This window comes from Columba livia, chromosome 1 (genome assembly GCF_036013475.1).
Source record: "Columba livia isolate bColLiv1 breed racing homer chromosome 1, bColLiv1.pat.W.v2, whole genome shotgun sequence".
Lineage (NCBI taxonomy): Eukaryota > Metazoa > Chordata > Aves > Columbiformes > Columbidae > Columba > Columba livia.
The window spans coordinates 134,930,334-134,953,404 of record NC_088602.1 but is presented as its reverse complement, the minus strand read 5'-3'; the positions used below and the strand labels follow the sequence as shown (position 1 = coordinate 134,953,404).

Sequence of the window (23,071 nt, the reverse complement as noted above, 5' to 3'; positions counted from 1 at the left end):
TTGTGGGAAAGTTCTAGTAGGTTTAAAGAAAAAAACATGCTGCTTCCTTCCTCTGTCACCCTCTTCAGAAGAAGCAATTAACAGAATAAAAACCACTGGTACCATTGGTGTGAAACAAGGACTAATTTGGCTGGTCTTGCAAGTGAAGTGATAGTCTACAGCCCATGGTTAGAGGTTTCTGTCTGAAAATTGTTGTGAGTTTTGTTTCAGCCAAGTTACTTTAAAACTCAAACTTTTCGACTAGTTGTATTATTATTATTATTAATAGTAATTTTGCTTTTTTGGACAGCAGAACATCCTATTTATGAAACTCTTTAATAACCTTTTATTTTTATTTCTTTAGTCTGTGTTTAAACTGCTATGTGCATTTAAAAAGCAAGAATGCATGTGCTTTGAAACTAGTTGTATCATCACCATTGCTGCATTCTGTTAGTTGCACATGCATCATGTACAGTAAAATGCTGAAAGATTGCCGGTTTTATTAAGAGGATGGAGCAAACAGAAGGTCTGCCTTGGAGCTGTTTCACTAGAGGGGCATACATTTAGGAGGGAAATGAGAACGACAATCATGTTGCATGGAAAATATGATTGAAACAACAGTATCATGGCAAAGTAGACAAAGAACATTGATAGGTGGAACAAACTACTACTTCCTCTGAACTCTGCTGTTACTTGCCTTTGCTCTTAGTGCCTCTTGGGTTGAAACAATTATTAAGAAGTTGAAGAGTTCAGACTTTGACTTTAGAAAGTTAATTAACTTTCCTCACAAAAGTTTACTATTGTGTGTCAAAATTGTTTAGTCAGCTAAAAATTTTAAAACAGTAGTTAAAGTGAGGATTAAGCATTAAAATTTTCTATCTAAGATTTATAAGTATTTAAAATCAGGAATATATTTTAACATTTTAAACTTTTTTTTTTTTTCAGAGAACATAAATGTAGGACAGAGGGTACAAACTTAAATCTTTAGTTCTCTAATTATCCTTTTATTGCATTATTTAACGGAAAGTTGATATTAGCCATAAGCATTTCCAATTATTTGTTGAATCACAAGCAGTTCTACTGTAATCTGTCTTAAATTATATGTGAATGTTATCACTACAAACCAGTACAAATATTCAAGTTCTTTTACACTGATAAAGAGAAACAAAGTTTTCCTGTCTAGGCACTGACCTTCATGTAGATACTTTCTGCAGTTGTCATCTGAGGATGTAATAGGAGCTGCATAGAACTAGGTATTGTATTTTCTCACTCTTGAATTCCTGAAGCTTGGTTTCGCTGCCTTACAGTAATACAAAGCAGTGTCGTCAAACCCAATCTGTGCTTTTTGCAGTAGTCACTTTTGATTCTCTAACAGGTAATTTTGGTAATAAAATTGTAGTGTGGTTCAGGTTGGAAGGGATCTCTGGAGATCTCTCTCACAACCCGCTCGAAAGCTCACTGCTTGCTGAATTCAGAAGTTGTTTGTGGTGAACATGAGAAAATGTTCTTTTGGATTTCATAAACAAAAATGCTCTTCAAAACCCATTCAAACCCTGTTTTGAGTTAGTGAACAGCTTGAATTGTGACAATGGACATTTCAAATTTTATATTCCGAATAATTCTTTATTAATGAAAGATAAACTCTTTAATTATTTGAAGAGGTTCTGTCATCCTTCCTAATGTAAAAATACAATCACAGTTTGGAATATTTTCCCAATCTTAAGAATTTTTTTTATTCTTTTAAGGAGATTCATTCATGTTAGTAATTGAAGATCAATGTTCAGTTACAGTATAGGAAGGCTGGTTACCACTTAAGTACGTACAGATTCGGGATTCTTTATCTCATGGCCTGTTCTACATCTTGCAAGTCTGGTCATAATGAAGGATTCAGTAGGTTAATATGCAATTTCCTTTCTGCAGTGTAATATTATGGTGCAGGAAAAACAATGTGTATTTCTTTGCATTCTGAAGTAATCTTTAGCATTGAGAATAAAAGCTGCTTGTTTTTATTGGTGAAAAAGCTTAGTATTAATAGTGTCAATTTACACCATTATTTGGATAGACCAGCATGGTAACTTGTGTGTGGAAAAAAATCAGCTGCAAAATCATATAAAATGTAATAAACATTATGTTCTAGCAAACAGTGCTCTTGTCCTGGCCCAAACCTAAGGAGGAAGGGAGGTAGGGAATCAGTTTTACAAAGGGGATTGAATTCTTCAATAAGACTTCCCTTCCTCCCCTCCCCAAATCCTGCAAGCTCCTATGATCTCCAGATCAGTCTAATTATTTTGGCTTGTGTGGTGTGGTTTTGGGCTGGGTGTTTTTGTTTTCTCTGGAATAATTGGACATTGCTTGATTTCTGGTATTGTGTCTTTGTTGGCAAGATGTATGTCTTCGTATGACTTTCCTATTGCAGTATTTTATAATTCTTCGCAAAAATTTATTCCTGTAGCTATGAAATGTCAACTCATAAGACAGAGCCATGCTTATAAAGAACTGTAATTTCACCATGAAAACAACACTACTATCAATTTTTTTATATATGAGGTTAGCTTTTTCCCTGTCATTTTGCTTTTTCTTCTGAACTTGGGCTTAATAGCTTTGCTTCAGGCAGTATTTTCTGACTGCTGCTCTAATTTCTTTGCTTGTATGGATTTTAGCATTTTCTTTGTAACAAACTGTGGTTATGTTCAGATTTCTCAACTAGTTAAAATATTTCACAGTTTATTTAAAGAGACTGAGTATGGGATTTAAAGCTTTGAAATAAATTACTGGTAACAAAATGTTAGTCTTGGAAACAAAGTAAACTAACTTTATATTTTGTATCTCAGTGTCATTTTTCAGGAGAGGTCTTCATTGCTTAGCTGTTTTTAGGACATGTTCTTAGCAGTTGTAAAAACAGTCACGACATAAAGAGGAATCACTGATTTCACAGATTAACATTCTGAAGTGCTAATATCTCTAAATGAAGAAGTGATGAGTGAAGGAAAGAATAAGAAAAGTTAGAGTTTCAGAATGGGTTGTGCTGCTGATGTGTTGTGGAAAAACTGTAATTTGAGGTGTGCCTTGAGCATGGAGTCACAGTGAGTGGGAAATGTGGGCAGTATTGGATGTCATTTGAGGCTGGGTTGGTTTCTCCATTCTTATTGAGCTTCTGATACAGCTCGATAATCTCAATCCCTTGTTGTAAAGGGTTTTTGTGATATCAGCAGATGAGGCAGCAATCATATATGTGGTGACGTTTTATGTAATTTATGTGCCACGTCACAGTGTATGAGGTCATCCAGCTATGTACAGTGTAGGTGTGTTTGTATTGATGACTCTGGTTCTAATTATAGAGAATTGGTATTTGTTTAGACACGGCTTGCATCTGGCTAGGTAATAGCATATAACTTATGCTGTAGACTTGAAACACTGGAAATGAAGGTAGCTTATCTAAGATGTTATAGTTCCTGTTTGCCCTTTCCCTCTGCCCCTTTTCCCACTCCCCCCTTTACACAGATATTTCACGTCAAAGTCTTCCAGGGTGAGTAGCAGCAAATTCATTCTTTGAGTTTGAATGAAATTTTAGGCTACTTTTGTATGAGCTTAATTTTTTTTCTGTAACTGTTCTTATCAATATCACAAAATCTGTAAAAAATATCTAAACTAATTCACAACTTTAGCAGTCTTAACTAGTTATCTGATGTTGACTGTTTTGAGTTAGGAAGGATATTCTTCAGAAACAAGATGAAAAATATGTAATTTCTCTTTGAGGTTTTCTTCTGACAAACAAAAAAGCTTTCTCATCTTGTCACGCATTTAGATCAGAAACAGTCCTTGCAAGTGGTGACATATCTTTAGCATTTATAGTAGACTACTGTCTGAATTTTTAAATGGTATTTATATTGAGAATATGGAGGATGTGAAACTTCAGTTAAGACTTTGAGAGAGGAAAAAAACCCCACAACAACCCACAACAAAAAACAGAAACAAAACACACACCATGGGGGGATAGGGGGAACCCAAACAAAAAACCAAATCCGAACTTGAATTCTTCCTTGAAGTGGCAGTGTTGATAGTTTGGTAACCAAAAAAATGCTTAAGTGATACTATGTAGCATAGGTAGTGGTGGTATTGCTTTCTCTGTGCTGCTGCATCCCAAGAGAACAGTAGAAAACTATTAGGTTGGTGCGAATGTAATTGTGGTTTTGGACCGTGAATTTTAAATCATTATAACTAGGTTCAAACACATATTTATAGGAACCATTACAATCAACAGTTTTGCCAATGAAAAACGAGTTTGTTTATTCCTGTAGTGTAGAAATCTGTGCTCTGAGATTTGATGAACTCTTGGAAAGCATTTTCTGCATCCTGCTGGTTGTGGAAGCATTTTCCTTGCAAAAAGTTGAGATGCTTGAAGAAGTGGTAGTCGGTTGCTGAGAGGTCAGAGGAATATGGCGGATGAGGCAAAACTTTGTAGCCCAATTTGTATGACTTTTGAAGCACTGGTTGTGTGACGTGTGGTCAGGCATTATTGTGAAGAAGAATTGGGCCCTTTCTGTTGACCGATGCCAGCTGCAGGTGTTGTGGTTTTCAGTGTATCTCATCAATTTGCTGAGCAGACTTCTCAGATGTCACGGTTTCACCAGGGTTCAGAAAGCTGTAGTGGATCAGACCTGCAGCAGACTGCCAAAGTGCTTTGGAGGTTCTTCTTGTTCAACCACTGACCTACCTGTTCATCATGTGAAATCCACTTCTCATTGCACATCACAATCTGATTGAGTAATGGTTTTTGTTGTTGTGTAGAATAAGAGAAGACAACATGTCAAAACAATTATTTTTAAATTTTTGGTCAGCTCATGAGGCACCCACTTCTCAAGCTTTTTCACTTTTCCAATTCGCTTAAAACACTGAACAACCATAGAACAGTCGACACTGAGTTTTTTCGGCAGCTTCTGGTGTAGCTGTAAGAGGATCAGCTTTGATTGCTCTCAGTTGGTCATCATCAACTTCTGATGGCTGACCACTATGCTCCTCATCTTCAAGGCTCTTGTCCCCTTAGGGAAACTCCTTGACCCACCACTACACTGTAAATTCATTAGCAGTTCCTGGGCCAAATGTGTTACTGATGTTGCGAGTTACCTCTGCTGCTTTATGACCCATTTTGAACTCGAATAAGAAAATAGCTTGAATTTGCTTTTTGTCTAACATAATTTCCACAGTCTAAAATAAATATACAACATGTAATAAGTCAGTAGCAAATAAAACATAGCTTGAGAAAAGCACATTAAAGGATGTGTAACATAACCACATTTAAGAATGTATTCAAAATCAAAGGGCAAATTTCAACAACGCAAGACCCGCAATTACTTTTGCACCAACCTAATAGTTTTAGATTTGTACTACCTCACCTGAAAGTATTTACTACAATGTGATAAATACATATCACAGTAATTAAATTTTTGCAGATTACAAGAGTAACAGAAACTTGCTGCTGGATTTTTTTTAAGGCATTGTGTCATGTTCTTGACTTCTGTCAGCTCTTTGTATTTCTTGATTTCTGTCCATAACTTTCTATATGCTATTCATAACAGTTTTTGGATTCTTCCATCTTCTTCCACATGGCCTTGAGTTTACTGATTATCTTATCTGTGTCATCAGAGTCCCTTTGTTAATGCTGCTGAACTGATTATTTTTTTATATAACTCCTCTTTTGCTCTACTCCATCTTGGGTTACATTTCAGGCAAGAACTGATTCTTTAAATGCCATAGTGAAGGCATTCTGAATAAAAGATTAAAGTGAAATTATATTATTTTACTGGTAGAAAGATGTTTTCTCATGATGGAATATGGAAATTTTCTATTCTGCATAATGTTATTAAATAGAAAGTAAGCAAACCCTTCTGCCTTTTTAAGAAGAAATAACTGAAATGCTCCTGGGTGTAAATAATTACTTAGAGCAGCATGTTACAAATAGATGTTAATAAGTAGTAGTTCCTAAATTATCAGTTGAGGTAGTCCAATTTCCTTGTTGTAGATTTCTTTTTATTAACACTAATGAGATTTGTTTTAAAGGGATAATAGGCCTGTGCAGTATGACAAAAGCTGTACAGTGGCCAGAAGTTTCAGTTTAACAGTATAAGCAAGTAAAATTCTTACTGTTCCTTTGTGTCAGCACTGCTTAATGTCTGTGGGTTGTTTGTGGTTTTTTGTGTTGCTTTTTTTTGTTTGGTTGTTGTTGTGTTTTGTGTTTTGGTGTGCATGTTTGTTTTGTTTTGTATTACCACTATTTCTGATGACCATAGAGCCTTATATTTTTCATGGTGCCATTTTGTATGCATAGAAAGGCAAGAATCATTAGAGGGTTGTTTTATAAGAAGCAGCGGCAGCATAGGTTCCAGTGATTTGCAATAGTGAGGTTGTATGTTTGGGATTATTGCCTGTTTTGTTTGCTGCTTTTGCCATTCAAGAAAGACAATAGACTTATTTTTTTTCAGGGGGTAATGGATTTTGTACTTATTGGTTTTGATCCTTCTTAGTTCAACAGAACTTTTACTTTTTGGCCTTGCAGTGATAGGATAAGAGCATTTCCTAATGCTACATTTCAGAAGTTTTCATTTAAGTGTGGCAGACAAGATAACCTTTTATCTTGATTGACAGCTCAACATAAATAACTTTCAGCAAAGTGCTCTTTAAAATTTTTAATCAGTTAATTATGCTTTTATGCTTAAAATGTACGAGAATCAGTACTTCTACATTGATTTGCCATATTAGAGTGTTGTGTCCCATTCTTGGCTCCCTAGTATGAGAAAGATCCAGGCTTGCTAGAGCAATTCCAGCAAAGGGCTGTGAAGATGATTGAGGAACTGGAGCATCTTTCATATAGGGAGTGTCTGAGGGCTGGGGCTGTTTGGCCTGGAAAAAAAAGAGGGCTTGCAGGGATCTTATTGATGTGTATAAATACTTGGTGGGAGGGAAAGAAGAAGAGGGACAAAATAAAACCACATGCAAAATTCCTTCTGGAACAGGTTGCCCAGACAGGTTGTAGAGTCTCCAGGCTTTCTGGAGATTTTGCTGGACACAGTCCTGGGCAACTGGCTCTTGTTGGCCTTGTTTGAGCAGACGGGTTGAACTAGATGATCACAGGGAGGTCCCTTCCAATCTAAGTGGTCCTGTGACAATACACTTACAAGGGAGAAGTTTATAAATTTATAAATAAAGTTTATGTTATAATATAAAGTTGTAATTTGTGATTCGCAAGCCATACTTGAATCGCATTTAAGTACTGCCTGTTCAAATTAGGTAGCACCTTTCAAGCACATCAAACTTGTCTTGATACAGCATGTACATTGTTGCAGCAATATGCTCATGTGCACAGAGAAATCTGAAAACATCTACATATGTGTCAAGCAAAAGAACAGGGCAGTTATATACAGTTGTATCCATTTTAAAATGGATACAGTTGTATCCATTTTAACGAGAAAAGCAGTATCTATCGTGCAAAATGGTATCGTTTTCTTAGTTGTGCTGATTAACATTGTAACATTTAGTTGCTGTGAAGACTGTTTGAGACAAGATTCTTCATGGCTTTTCTCCTGTCTGGGTTATTGAAATAATAGCTAGTAATAAAGTGTGCCTATAAATTGCAAAACCTTCATTTTGAGTCAATCAAAGAGGCTTTGTAAGTAGGTTTCTTATGAATTTATGGTTGCCCTGTGTAGATGAAAGTTATGTGATTGCCGAACCTACTTCTGGAAGTTTAAGTGTTCTTAACTGTTTAAAAAAAAAAAAAAGGGAGTACGTTCAAATCCTTTGCTATTTTGCATCTCTCCTCAGGAATCTTGAGCTGTGTCTTGTTGAGTTTATTTACCTTGTAGCATAGGAGTGCTGTGGAAAGCAAGACGTAATAGCTAAAACACAGCATCTTCCACTGTAAGTCTTGTCATTTCCGAAATGGGAGACTTGACTCAACTTCAGATTTTTTTTTTTTTTGAGGGGGTGTGTGTTTAAAAAAAAAAAAGCGCTTCTGATGCTTGATTTCTCTATATCTCTGAGATTTGGAAAAAAGCTGTCACTTGTGTTTGAATGATAGTACTTTACTTTTGAAAATAAAGGCTGCCTCTTGGAGGGGCATGGGGAAGTCCAAGTTTCTGAATTGTTTGGTTTTCAAAAAAACCCAAAATTGACCAAGGCCCAAAGGAATGATAGTGCCTGTAGAGAAGTTCACCTGTTGTTGACATGTATCTTAATAAAAGAAAAAACATTAATGTTTAATATAGGTCTGAAATGCAACAGACCTCTCAATTTATCAGTATTTTTGCTCTGGGCCTGACTTAGAGTTTGAGGGAGGAGAAATGCAGGAAGATGCGTGAATAAGGAATTGAAACTGTTGTCATTGTACACTTAGTATTTGAATTCTGATAAATAGGTTTCAAGTTTTAGCTGATTTTTCTGACATCTGTTACAATTATGAATTAAAAATATATATATATATACACACATTAAGAGTCTTCATGTTGCCTTTAAATAAAAGCTGCTTCAAGGACCTGCTTCAAGGTTGTGAAAGTTCTGTTAAAGGTGATCAGACCATATGTCCCATTTGTCTGTCACGCATATGCATGTGAATAACTAAATGAGAATTAATGATAAAAGCACTTTGTAACAAAATGTGTCACATTAAACTTGCAAGATGTTTGTCCGAGGGAAAATTGTGTATGTTGACCAACTTGAAGCTACTTCCTGCTGCTCGGTGCAAGGTCCTGAAAGGAGCTTTTGTTCTTCATGTGAGAGTTTATTTTTAAATTGAGTTTTAATTCAACTTTTGGGAGCAACAGAGTGGGAGAAAATGTATGACAGTAACTACTAAAAAAAATTGTACTTGAATATGAATTACATTTGCTGTAATAACCTTGACTTTAAATTGTTCACTGCTTATGCTTAAGGCTGTGGGCAGCTGTTCAGTAGTTATGAAAACATTGGCATTCTTGCTTGTGATACTGCTTGTCACCTGAGAATGTTAATGTCTTGCCTGTTGGTCACTCACCTAACAGCTAGAGTTAATATGGGTAGTGCTCATCCAGCAAGTTCTTAAGCATTCAGTCTGTGTTGACGAAGTACAAAGAATTTGAAAGCACCAAACATCTGTTTTCTGCTTTGTAAAACTGTCCCAGACTGTAGGATATTAAGAACTGCTGTGTTGCTCTTGCAGGCACTGAGCTGGATTTCAAGTGCTTGACTACATGCAGCCCAGTAACTTGGGATTTAGTCTGCTTGTCAGGCAGTGTTTGCAAGAGTTCAGAGTGTATAATGACTGTTTTGGGGCTGGGCTCGTTATCAAATGGAAAGGAGAAGCAGCAGTTAAGGAGTATTTGTTGTTCGTGTGTGTGGTGTTTTTTTTTTTGTCTACCCTCTGCTTTTTCCATGACTAGGAACTTGCAGTATCCATGCCTCCATCATTATTTGAGAGGCAGGGAGTAGGTTGTCATTAGATGTAAACATAATGCCCAAATAATGTTCTTACTTTTGTAGAAAGTTACTTGCTTTATCTTCAGGATGTTCAGGCATCAGTGACTTGACTGGGCAAAGCCTAGTAAATTACAGGGCTTTAAATGTTGTGTTTATATTTGTCTTAATGATAAGGACTTGAAGTGTTGTGGGTTTTTTTTTCCTTTTTCCTTTTAAATGGCATGTACCAGCTACGAAGTAAAGTGGGAGGATAGTGGTCTGGTCTGAAGCTTTAAATTTGGAATGGTTCTTGAGGCTGAAGACGGGGGTCTTGCATCTTAAGCACTGTCTCCAATGTGTAGAGGAGCAAAAGTGACTTTAGGAATTGTTCTCCATCAGTAGAACATCAAGGCTGGTGGGAAGATTATAACCACTGAACTTGAACTGTTTCTGACCTGAATTTAAAAGGAGATAGTTTAGAACTCCAGGAGTATCTTTTACCAGTGATGTACTGATCATCAAGTACTGAAATTCTGAAGTGCATCAAAACTGTTTTTGGTTTTGTGCTGCCTGTATTCATGACTGTTTTTCTGTTTAGGACTGACTGGTTTAGAATTCCTGCCTTGTTGGGGCTTTGCTTTTAGCCATTTAGTCTGTCAGTTTCAGAGCGGTTATGTGGAAGCTTATTTTACAGTATTAGGCTTTCAGTTATTGCCTTTTACAGGTAGCATTTTGGTAGTTTACAGTACTGTAGCACATTTTCCTTTTTGCATTTTGTGTTACTGGGAAAAATCCTTGCAATTTTCTCCATGATTTTCTTGTATCTTAAAGTGTTTTCATGAACTAAAGAATAGCCCTGCATTCATTTCCTGCATGTTGAAAATACAGATCTGAGTTGCTTCTGCATTATTTTTATTTTTCAGCTCTTCACTGATGGAATCACCAATAAACTAATTGGCTGCTACGTGGGTGATATAACAGACGATGTGGTTCTAGTTAGAATCTATGGCAATAAGACCGAGCTCTTAGTAGATCGGGATGAGGAAGTGAAGAGTTTCCGCGTGTTACAGGCTCACGGCTGTGCACCTCAACTGTACTGTACTTTTAATAATGGCCTGTGCTACGAGTTCATGCAGGGAGAAGCACTGGATCCAGAGCATGTATGCAATCCAGATATTTTCAGGTAACCTTTTTTTATTATTATTTCATTATTCAAGTTCTGTGCTGCATTTATAGTGTTCTGTCCGTCCCAAAGGATCTCAAGCTTAGTTTATGAGCAGGCAGAGAAGAAATATTTCTATAACTCTGCAGTAAGTTGATGTTCACACTCACGACAGCTTACGGTCTTCTGTCTTAGTTATCATGGTGTTTCAGTGCTGAACAAATGATCCTTTCTGCCTCCCCAGAAAGCTATATACTAACTAGAGGTCTGTTAATTGTGAGTATTTAATACTTGCATATTACTGTTAGGGAGATCATTTAACATGATGGAGTTGTGGGGGGCTGGACTTGATTAAAGCTAGTACTCTCAGCTCTGTTTCTAATACATTCCTTTTGTGAATAAGTTCAAGGTAGGCTTCTATAGAGACAGATTTTTTTTTTTAAACTATTAGCAGTATACAGAAAGTGCTGATGTCTTAAGATTTTAGCTTTTCATATATGCACTAAAATGTATTTGCCTAACAATGGCAGCTAATTTAAATCAACTTTTCTAAAGATAAGCAAGTTGAGGAGTAGACTGTAAATACAGGTGAAGTATGCATGCTGTGTCTGAACTCCAGTCCTTCCTGCCTCCTCTCCCTTAAGTAGTGCTGCTAATGACCTTTTGAGCCTTTACAAGTGCTACCCTATATCTGTGCTGCTCTTGTTTAAACCTCTTTGGATTCCCTTGCTGCATTTTTTACAGTTTTTCTGTTAAATATATTGTAGTTGTCTTCTCTTGTTGCTAGGAAAAATATGACAAAGACTATTATATCTACTGCAATTATAACATTAATTTTAAGCTTTTTTTCTTTTTTAGACTCATTGCCAGACAGCTGGCTAAAATCCATACTATTCATGCACACAATGGATGGATCCCTAAATCTAATCTGTGGCTGAAGATGGGGAAATACTTCTCTCTCATACCCACAGAATTTATGGATGAAGAAGTAAATAAAAGGTAGGTATTTCATTATGTGATTTCCAGATTTCCCATTCTTTCTAGTGGAGAGGTAGAAGAATGTTTAAAAAGAAAAGTTTGGGTTACCATGTAGTGTAGAAAGTGTGTAAAATTTTGAGTTTAGTCAAGCTCTTTATAATGAAGTAGCTATGTAAACGTCAAATATGGTAAGGAAAAACTTTAAATTCATTTGGTATATTGTGTACATAATACATGCAGTTCTTGGTTTGATTTGGCACTCAATAGCGCAGGGCAACGAAGATGATTAAGGGAGTGGAGCATCTCCCTTATGAGGAAATGCTGAGGGAGCTGGGTCTCTTTAGCTTGGAGGAGACTGAGGAGTGACCTTATTAATGTTTACAAATATGTAAAGGGTGAGTGTCAAGAGGATGGAGCCAGGCTCTTCTCAGTGACAACCAACGGTAGGACAAGGGGTAATGGGTTCAAACTGGAACACAAGAGGTTCCACTTAAATTTGAGAAGAAACTTCTTCTCAGTAAGGGTGACAGAGCACTGGAACAGGCTGTCCAGGGGGATTGTGGAGTCTCCTACTCTGGAGGCATTCAAACCTGCCTGGACACCTTCCTGTGTAACCTCATCTAGGTGTTCCTGCTCCGGCAGGGGGATTGGGCTAGATAATCTTTCGAGGTCCCTTCCAATCCCTAACATTCTGTGATTCCGTGATTCTGTAGTTTACTCTTTTTAAAGAACCACGGTCAAGTGAAATATTTCTTGAGGTAGTTGTGTCTCAACAGCTTTTAAGAGATCTATCAGTCTCCCAAACTGAGACCTATGTTCTGGAGTGAATACTGAAAGCATATTTCCTGGGGTTGCAGGAGTACTGCTTGTTGTTCATTCCCATCTGCACCTCTTAGCTCTCCTGTATTTGTCCAGTTTATCAGTTTTTCCATAATTGCATGGCATAAAAATTAATGAAAGGCTGTTTTGTATGATGAGATGAACTCCCAAAGCATTTTTCAGAGGAGAAAAATGTATCAGCTCGTTCTAGACTCATACAATCATGCAGTTTCACATGGGTTTAAGGATTTAGTTACATTTTGTTTTTAGCATCCTGGTATAGCTCTTGTATTGTCCATCAAACTTTTTTCTTAGGAGCTTAAAAAATAAGATAGTATTTCTGAAGGGTGCTAGCATCAGTCACTGGAAGATTTGGATAAGAGGAATGGCAAAGCTAGGAGCAATATTTTATTTTTACATTAAGTTTCTGTGCTGTAATCTAAATCTTGAGTTTAAGACTTTTTCAGGGATTTGAGATCAAACTTAACTTAAAACTGTAATTTAGAGCTGTTTGTACAATATAATAAACTTCATATCACTCAGTAAGCAGATTCCAGCTTTAAAACATTCTTCATAGAACTTGGAAATCACTGGTGCCAACTTGCCCTTCTTGCTGCATTGTAATTAAAGAATGATCTAGCAAAGTTGTTTGACATTGTTTCTTCTACAACATAACATTTGTAAGAAAACTGACAAAATTTGAGTAGTTAATTGAAAGTCTAAAATAGAAAACGCATACTGAAGCATGTTTACTGTGGCTAGACCTAAAAATGAGTCCTAATTTCCTTTGTATAGATACATATAGTACTTGCTATACATTCTGTTTGAAGGTGGTAATGTAGTGTGAGTGAAGTGAATGAAATTCATGCTACAACACTTGTAATCTTTACTCCTTTAAAAAACGTGCAGGATAGTGTTCAAGTTCCGCTCCCGATTTTTGGACTACTGTCAGTTTTACGGCACAAACGATCTTCAGAGAATTGGGATGACAGAAGGGAAATTATTGTTGTAATTTGACTGCCTTGGTGCCAGGGGAAAGAGTGCTCTTGTTTGGGAGAAGGTCTATTGAATTATTTGAAATAAGAAGGTAGTGGAAAATAACAAGTTATTTTATTACAAATACTCAGGATGGAAATAATTTTACTAAATATTAACACTCAAACTTCTTTTACCTGAAAAGGTTTTTAAGTGACATTCCAAGTTCTCAAGTTCTTCAGGAAGAGATGGCCTGGATGAAGGAAAGGCTGTCAAATTTAGGATCCCCAGTGGTACTCTGTCACAATGACCTGTTGTGTAAGAATATTATTTACAACAAGAAACGAGGTAGGTATTGAACTGAACAGTAAGTAGTGGATTAGTTTGTTTATGCTGTGATTGCATTTGTTACATCACTAGTGTCATTTTACTGACTTTAACGAGCAAACTCAATTTGAGCTTTCAAGACCCAATGTAGTGGTAGTGATACCTGTGCAAATTTTAAGTTGCTTAATTAACTAATTTTCATCTATATGTTACTGTACAGATGAAGAATGTTTGTGTTCCTTGCTTTATTTTAATGAATTTGTTTATCCCTAGTCTGCCTGTATGACTAGGCTTCAAAGTGTGTATTTGTTTGTTAACCCTATTCTAGTCATATAAAGCTTGTCAGAAGAAAAGTCATACAAGCATAGAAAATAACGTGAAGATATTATCTTCTATAACGTGTGTGTTGTTCTGATTTTTTGATTGTTGGAAGACACCTTCATAATGAAGTATCTTAATGATACTTAAAACTACCCTCTGACTCAATTTATTTCCTCCATGAGGTACATAGGCATCTTAAAGATTTCTACTGTAAATACATAGTTTAAGCAATTGTAGGCAGTACATGTCTTAGCAGAGATGACATACTTTTTGGTTATAATAAGTTTAACTCATAATTCATGTTATTATAGAATGCTTTAACTAAAAATCTATAAAGCTTCTGTATAAACCCATTTTTTTATTCCTGGATTTTAGTGGTTTGAGGTTCGGTTACTAAATAAATCAATTAAACAGGTTATTGAAACAAACTCGTGATGCTAAAATTACCGTGGTGCAGTAAGCATGCACAACTTTCCTCCCATCTCAAATACCTGATCTCAGCTGAGTGCAACAAATTATTCAGGCTAGATGAAGATGTTCTTCTGAAGTGAGGATGACACATTCCTTCTAGTAGCTTCATATTTGTTTGTGACAGTTTGATAACACTGTTGGTATGTAAGCCAAAAGCATATGAAGTAAATGACTATGAATTGAACTGGAGTATTCTCCATCAGTCATAATTGGTCTTTGACCTTTTAAGTTTATATGCCTTAATTTCTAAATAAAAACTAAAAAACTAAAAACTAAAAAAAAAAAAAAAAAAGCTGGAGTTGGTTCTAGTATGAAAACTGGCTGTGTATATGTAACCAATTTCTTCGTCAGATACGTACTGAATGCATGTAAATTGAGAAAATAAAGTCTTTTAGTGGCTTGTATACAAGTTTCCCCCTAGTGATACAATTCTGAAGGGAATTGCTAGCACTTCTATAGGTATATACATATGCATATATATACACATATACCTGTACAGTGCTATTAACAGCAGTATTAATTCTAAGAATTCAGTATGTAAGTTCAGCAGTTTTATGTAGTTACAATGGTAAGTTATAGTTCTGCTTAAAAAGAGGAGGGTGGGGAAAGCATGAAAGGTATGCAAAAAAAAACCAAACAACCCAACAAACAAACAACAAAACAGCTTGTGGTCTTAAACACATTGAAGTTGTGATACTGTGGTACCAAATATAAATCTATTGTTTCTTTCAGTGCTGAAGCTACCTTGAGTTTTAGCATTCCATAACAGACCTGTTGAGGTAAAAGTAACTTTATAGTCACTTTTCATAGTAGAACCATGCTGGGGAAAAAAAAAAAAATCAAGGAGTTCCTTTGGAGGCTCACTATCACAGTCAATGGGCTTCAAGTTCCTACTTGTAAAACAAATGCTATATGCTTTTCTTTTTGTAAACAGAATGGAGGAAAAAACAGTGCCAGCAGTGCATCACTTATGAGCAATCCTACAATAATGAGTGTGTGAGTGCTTAGTGTTTGGGGACAGGGTGGGGAGGAGGGAGGTGCATAAAGCACTCTGGCTTCAAGCTCGCTGTAAACATCTTGGGGAGGGAATTACTTGGCAATATGAAACACATATTTATTAAACTTCAGTTTGAATGTTGCACATGTACTGTGTTGTAGAACTTCTACTACCTGGGTACAATAGGTACCATTTTCATAGTAACCAAACCTCAATGCCATCTGTAGAGTATTTGTTGCTTGAAAGCTGTTTCTTACTTTTCGCTCTGTACAACGTAACTGTATCAACCTGTCAGTACAATTTTGAGATGAGGAACATGATTTTGGAACTGGAACCTTAGCTTTTAACTGTAGATAAACATGTATTGCTGGAATTCTACTTAGGAGAGCAAAAGTTTTTATTGGTATACAAATAAATTTGCAAGAGCACAAAATAGAATCTTTAAAGATGTACTTCGTTAAGTATGGCATCAAACAGTATGAAGGCAGTTCAAAGCTTTGGTGATGCTGTACTCTTACTAAGTTTACTCTTTCATCTAGAAAGGCTCATGTGTATCAAAAAGACCTTGGTTGACCCTAAGCTGGAACTAAAGAGAAGGATCAGTCTTCTAGATCAACTACTAATTTTTTTTTCTCCCTTCCCAGTAAAGTTTGAGCAAAGCTGGTAGCATCTATCTGGCTTTTCAGAAGCTGACAAAAAAGAACTCACTGTATTTATAATTTTGTTTGTGAATGCTTAATTTGCACATTTACTAGGCGTGGGGTGGGTGTGTGTATGTATTTTTTTTTTAAGTTGCAGACTATTGATACATACTAGGACTCCTGTCCAATGCAGTTAGAATGATTGTGGTTTGTCCCAGTGCTTTGCTTTAGACTTGTACTCTGCATTAAATTCATGCTAAATTTGCAAACCTGAAAGAAAAATCATGGTTTTGCCACATGCTGCTTTTATGAAGAATCAGTCTCTTTTCCTTACATTTTAGTTATGAGACTGGAATAGAATGTTGAGTGCTAGCTTCATTTAATGGAGTGTCACTCGTCTTATTTGAGTTTGTTCATGCTGTGGCTTAGAGGACTCTGCCTCTTGCTGTTTTGTTAATGTCCGCTTGCAGTCACTCAGGATATGAAAATTTGCAAGTGTTACTTTATATAACTTACAATTATCAGCATGAACTACTCTTTGAAGGATACAACTAAGAGCTTCACGTGGCTCTTAATTACAATTTGGGCATCAAGATAGTCAAAATATGCTTGATGCTTGGTACTGCTTCTTTGTAGACCTTGTGTTCTGATGCTTTTAAAGTTTGGTATTTTTTTTTTTTTCAATATGACTTCGAAGTTTCCAAAAATACCTGATGTTTTAAGAGTATTCAAATACTTGCTATTCAATAAAACCAAGTATCAGTATTCTTTTGTCAATATGTTTGTGCTCTTTTTGAATGTATTAAAATCACCTGCCAGGAAGTTAAGTGGTAGATGGCTAGTTTTGTTCTGTTTATTCCCTCTGCCTACCCAATGTTTTCTATGATCTTTGGTAGGAGTCTGTGGGTGCTCAGTGCTTCTGAAGACTGAGGTATGTTTAAGGCTTCTGGTTTTGATCTAAAAAACTTTTTTTTCCTTTTTTTTTGCAGAGGTATATTGGGTATTTATAGCTAAAATTATTCTTTGGGTATGTGACCCATTTGTGAATTTTCGAGTATGTTCATAGCATAGATCATTGTCTTTACTGAAGCTGTCTTCTAGGGCCTCAGTGCCTCACCTGATGAGCAGGATGGGACGGAACTCAGGATACATCATTCTGCTGTGGTAACTACAGCTGGGACTTGCACGTCGGAAGTGCTTACCTTATTAAACCGTTAAAAATGAAGAGCAGCTAGAAAGAGAGGTGTCGTCGGCCTCCTGTCTTTCAGTTCACTGAGGAGATCCAGCAGATGTCCTCTTGACTACTACTTGATCTATTTAAAAAATGAATTTCTGGCATATGGAACACAACATGTATTCCATTTCATGTATTTAGGTAGTTTTCATGGATTACATTGCATGTTGTCTACATTAGCAGACCCCTTGATGAAAGGAGTGCTTTTCAGCTTGAAATGTTCAATACTCTTGATGTCTCTATTCCTGTTGATAACAGTAGCTTCTCCAGAGAGTTGATAGAGCTTAATTTTAAATCACGTCCCGCTTCAATAAAATACAAATGCACTTTGACTAGTGTCTGTTGGTAGTCTGCCTGCTCCCTGTGAAACCAGCAGGATGTACAAATTCTTTGTACTTAGTAAAAACTCCAAAAGAAAAGCTAGCTGCTTAACTACTAGTGTAAGCCATATCTTTTAGGAGTGGCTTTCCTATATATAATCTACATATGAATCCTATATGAACTGCAGTAAATTTTAAAAGCAACTTCTAATACTGTAGATACTTAAGTAATCAATGCAGAGCTTCTTCTGCTTCTAAAACAAGGTAGCTGAGACATGTATGCGTTTGTGAAGTGGCAGACTTAGAGTTTTTGCTTTCTTTCAGTTTCACGAAGAACTGTGCATCTTTGAGCGTTTCATACAAAAATTAAACTTTGGGTTGAGTTCTGCTGTAGCCTAAGTCTGAAAGAGATCAGTAAAAATGCAGGACTTTTTAACTTTGAACTTCTGTCTTACTGAATGTGAGTTTGCCAGATTTTCTTCATCTGCTAGAGATAAGTATGCTATTGTTGCTACCATGGGGTGGTACATACTGTGCTGCTTGTACACTGAGTGGAGGTTTATCGTGTCACTTGTTCACACGCATTTCCCCATGGAAGAGTGCTTGGTGACAGCCTCATGTGTATCTTGTTAGATTCAATTTCTTATTGTGCATAATGTTACTTATATCTGCAATTAAATTTTAAATGTTAGGTGTACTTAAAAATGCATGAATGCACATAGGTATAGTCAAGATGAAATTTGTACATAAAAGAAATTCAAAGTATTTCTTATGTTGATATCTTGCAAGTAGACTTTTACCTGTATTTTACATGGGGGAGAAAGGAAAACCTTCTGAATATGAGCAATATCAAATGTTTGTGTGTGTAGGGGGGGAACTTCAAGAGGTCAGCTGTGTAGCAGAATACTAACCAGAGTTGGGCTGTAACTTTCAGGTGTTTATTTTTAAAAGTAATACTAAAGAATGGGTAGGAAATGCAAGCCCATGTGGTACGTGAGTCTGCCAGTCAAGCGGTGGCAGAAGTTAATCTTTGACAACATTATAACATCTTGGCTGCAGCTGCTGTAAAACTTCTTGTCCCTTCAGAGTTCTAGAGAACCTCAATTTTCTGTTGCCAAGAAGATTTTCCTGGGAGGAGCTTGCCATTCTGCAGGCCACTTTCATGTTTGTCAGAACCTAAAAGGTTTAATCTCATAACCTTGGTAAGCAATCCTCTTTCTGTGGAAGTAAGGGTAAGCTCTGACTTAGAGGATTGTGACTAAGTGATTTTGTTCGTGTTATGGGGTATAACTAACATTATAAGTGCTCAGGCAAGAGGATTTATCTATCTGGAAAACATTGTGTTAGTATTTCAAATATGGTAAAGATGAACTGTGTGTATATATATATACATACAAGAACACTTCTAACAAAGTTGTTCTGTGATAACTTTGGCCAGGACATTTGTCTGGCAAAGCTATTGCATTTGATATGTGCAATATCCATTAATCATAAAGAGGCAGTATGTTAGACACTTAAAATCCTTAGTCTAGGAAATACTTAACATTATTCTTGATATTTTTTGTTTGTTTTTGTTAATTGGAGTTACGATAGTTAGCATTAGTATCTGTTAGATGCTTGCAGTCCTGCTAAGATGATGTTCATTGTAACAGAAGGAATATGTTTTTGTTGAGTAAATATGCAGCTAGTCATTGAAAGAATGGGTGTAGTGAGGGAGAAGGATGCAACTGTGAAAATTACCCATTTCTGCCTAGCAGTGGGAAATAAAAGGTTTTACATTTTAATGTTCTAGTGTGAACAATGCTTAAGTTAACCCATTGCTTCATTTTCTGATATTTTCAGTAATTTTGCTGGTTTCTCTTAAAATACAAGAGTTCTAGTTTTACCCAATCCATCCTGTTAATGTCTTGACCGATGTACTGTAGACATTCTTGAGTAGGTTCAATGCTGTTATTACCCTGAGTGAAGCATTTTCCTTAGCTTTGCTATAGGTGAATGCATTTTGGAAACATTTAGGGCTATTTGCTGCTTTACCAGTCCTTGTTTACATAACACTATGTAGTTTCAAGGACTTGAAGATTGTCTGCTGGTTTCTTGAAATTAGTTAAAGTCAGCTAAAAAAAGCAACAATTAATAATAGTCTTGCTTTGTGAGTGTGACTGGGGGAAACAGGAAATATCAACATGTTGCAATGTGTTAGTCCACTGTGGTTTTATACTTGTTTCAGAGTAAACAAGACTGTTCTTTAAGCAGGAGATGAATTTATCTGCTGTTTCTACATAAAGTTTGTTTAAAGGATCCTCTACTATATTTCTTGTTTTGAAGGTAAGGGATGCCCTCATGTGGTAAATGTTAAAATTGAAATTCTGCTATTCAGAGTTTAAAAATTGAGAACCGTAATCTCCAGGTAGCTATTTAAGAGCTTTCTTGAATGAATATTCAAGGAAATCTCATATAATAAAACGCACAGCCTTACCCTGGAATGTCTGAGTGTACACAATGGGGCATAAGCAAGATGGGTGTGTGGTTTAGTTTAGTTTTGTTTTTTTCCCTGAAAACTTCAAAGGACAACAAAGGATTAGGGCTGTGACTTCATTTGATATGAGTTCTGATGTTGCTGCTCTTGTGTCTCACATAGGTGATGTGCAGTTCATAGACTATGAGTACTCTGGATACAACTACCTGGCTTATGACATTGGAAATCACTTCAATGAATTTGCAGGTAAAAAATAGATTTCTGAGGTAAAGGTAAACTGATTTTATAAAAAAGTGTTTGTTCCTGTAAATTCTTTTTTTTTTTTTTTCCCTTTGTATATCTAGATATGTTTATATAGCTGTTCATGTGATGGTATCAAATTGTGTTAGTCTCATCTCGCAGGCCGATTAATGCCCTTCCTTTGCAGCTCTGTTAACCCAGAAATGGAAGCATCATGTCCTATATTTTGGCAGTTAGGTAAATACAGAACCCATAGCTTTCACAGTATCCTCCTGTGAAATGACACAGCAGGGTCTCAACCCACTGTAATGAAATACTACTGATGTAACTTTTACAGAGTAGATATATATTGAGAATATGCTCTGTGGTTCCACCATTCCAAATGGTAGACATGTGGTTTTTGATGGCTTTGCATGTGTGTACTAAGTACTTGTCCTGGGGTCATGTCCTAAAATGAGAAGTAAAGGTTAAGACTCCGTGGTAGGAAAAAGGTGGGATTTTAGGAAAAAGGTGTTGGTAGATTCATTCCTTTACTAGTTCAAATTGTTTGGTGAATGCTCATTCCATTTACTCCATTAAACAGAAATAACCTTGTGTATGCTGTATTATTTCAGAAGATGGGGCAGCAGGAAAAAAACCATATATAATGGTTTCTATAGTAGGAAAGTGCAGTATGGTGAAATTAGGAGCCGTAATCTACCTGTCATCGTTTCACAAACAATGTTAAGTCTAGGTAACTTTAAAAAAAATTCAGAGCGAGAGTATATTTTGTAATTTAAATATTTATAAAGTGAGTGCAGTTCTTTGCAAAATATATTTGAGACCTTTTGGTTTTTTTCTTCTTGGACTTCTTCTAAGAGTCTGACAACATCTTGATAGAGTTAAGTACAGTAAGATGGCTAAACACATACTTTTTTTTGTGGCCTATGAGGAACAGTTGTACTTCACCTCTGCTATTTTTTCCATCCAGTAAAAATCTGTTGATTTGCTTTAGGTTTAAAAAAAGAAGTTAATCTGGCACAGGAAAGAGTTTAGGTGATAGGAGATTGCACTGTTCATAAAATAAGACTTAAGGAGAATTCTGAAATCCCCTGGGAATGATAGCTAGGGGAAGCAACTGTGATCCACGTTTGGGACTCCTGACAGAATCCATATGGTTTGTGATTAAGCATCTCCAGTACAGGAAGAAAAATATAACGAAAAAGAATGTTTATGGAGATAAGACTTATAATTCTACCAGTACCTTGTAGAGAAGAGAGGTAGACTTCTAATAAATTTTTAATCTCAGAAATGTGAGCTTGGTTTGTGATTGTATATAGGTCTGGATTCAGATTTGGATATTGTTGTGTACAAGTCCATTTCCCCGTGAAATGTGTAATACTTGATATGGGTGGAAGGGCTTTTGTTTCATAGTACAAATGGTTTTAGTTGAGGCTTTTCTCAGATCCAGACTTGTTGAATTTCATAATTCAAGTAGAACATGTATGTGGCTGAAAACATATACAGGATAAATCTTTATGTTGAATGTTCTGATTCATGTGTGAGAAATTCTTGCCAACATTTAACTGATAAAATTGGGTCAAAGTAAAACCACTGATGTTTGTCCACATCAATTTGTGCATGTGTGTTGGGGACAAGGAGTGGGGGAAGCAGTCCAGTAATGTGATCCTAGTGATCTTTTTAGACACTGTAATGTTCTAATAGATATTTTTTCTTTCTCTAGGAGTAAATGAGGTAGACTACAGCCTCTATCCTAACAGAAAATTACAGGAACAGTGGCTGAGATCTTACCTTGAGGCCTACAAAGAATATAAAGGATTTGGCACAGAAGTCAGTGAAAAAGAAGTGGAAGTTCTATATGTCCAAGTCAATCAGTTTGCACTGGTAAATAACAAACTGTCGATTAGAATATATTAAATGCTATAGAGAAGTTTGCTACTCTACGGACAAATGTAATTGCCAGTTTCTCACTGAGTGCTCCTTAGCTTATTCTATGGAACCTTTGTTATGTTGTGTGTTAAAAAAAAAAAGTCTCTGTGGAATATTCTTGCTGAAAGAGGCAGTGAGCATTCAGAAGATGAGACTAGCTTTTAGCGAGTATTTCTACTGACTGTTTATTGATCTGGCAAGTTCCTGAGTTAGCTCGAGCTTATGGTGGGTTTGTGTTGAACTCTTACAAGTAATGGTAAGAAGACAGAAGAAGAGCATGATAGTGCTTCATAAAGATATATAGACCTTATGACTCTGAAAGCCTTTTTAAAGATGATAAAATTTTGTTAGAGTGAAACTAGGATACTTTGTGGTATTTTTTTTTTTTTTTTTTTTTCAGGTAATTAGGTCACTCGAGATTTTCAGTGCTACCTTAAATCTTTCCTTGCCTGCAGTGTCTTGACAAGCAGGGAGTTGCTTTCAGATTTGTTTTTTAGTCGCCTTAGTGGTTTAAGTTGTAGGGAACTGCACATGTAGTCTCCTGTAGCTCCCCAGAAGTTCTGCCTGTCTGTACAGTGTGAGGGCTGGCTGTTTGAGTCTGTTCCCTGTTACTCCTGTATCTTGTGCATTATAAGCTGTCTCCTGCCTTTCATTCTGTCTTTCCCAGACTTTGGATGTAAAAGTTTCACTCCCTCATTTTTTCCCTTTGAAAGGATGGAGTGAGTTCAATTTTGATCTGCCTTTAGAAAATTCCACCTGGCTGCTTTGCCTCATCC

The 23,071-nt window shown here is 36.3% G+C and overlaps 1 protein-coding gene across 5 annotated transcripts in view; it reads left to right on the top strand.

Moving 5' to 3' along the window:
* ETNK1 (ethanolamine kinase 1) overlaps positions 1–23,071 on the top strand; it is a 34,869-nt gene that overhangs the window by 1,877 nt on the left and 9,921 nt on the right. For 2 of the 5 annotated variants that reach the window (XM_005511328.3, XM_065031895.1), the window contains exons 2-6: positions 10,329–10,588; positions 11,426–11,566; positions 13,545–13,687; positions 20,289–20,372; positions 22,090–22,250. In XM_005511328.3, coding sequence (XP_005511385.1) covers positions 10,329–10,588; positions 11,426–11,566; positions 13,545–13,687; positions 20,289–20,372; positions 22,090–22,250 — 789 coding nt within the window. Of the gene's footprint in view, positions 1–10,328; positions 10,589–11,425; positions 11,567–13,544; positions 13,688–15,392; positions 15,730–16,992; positions 17,028–17,197; positions 18,480–20,288; positions 20,373–22,089; positions 22,251–23,071 lie in introns of those variants that run through there. The other 3 variants (XR_010466548.1, XM_065031898.1, XM_065031911.1) reach the window with 3 other exon arrangements.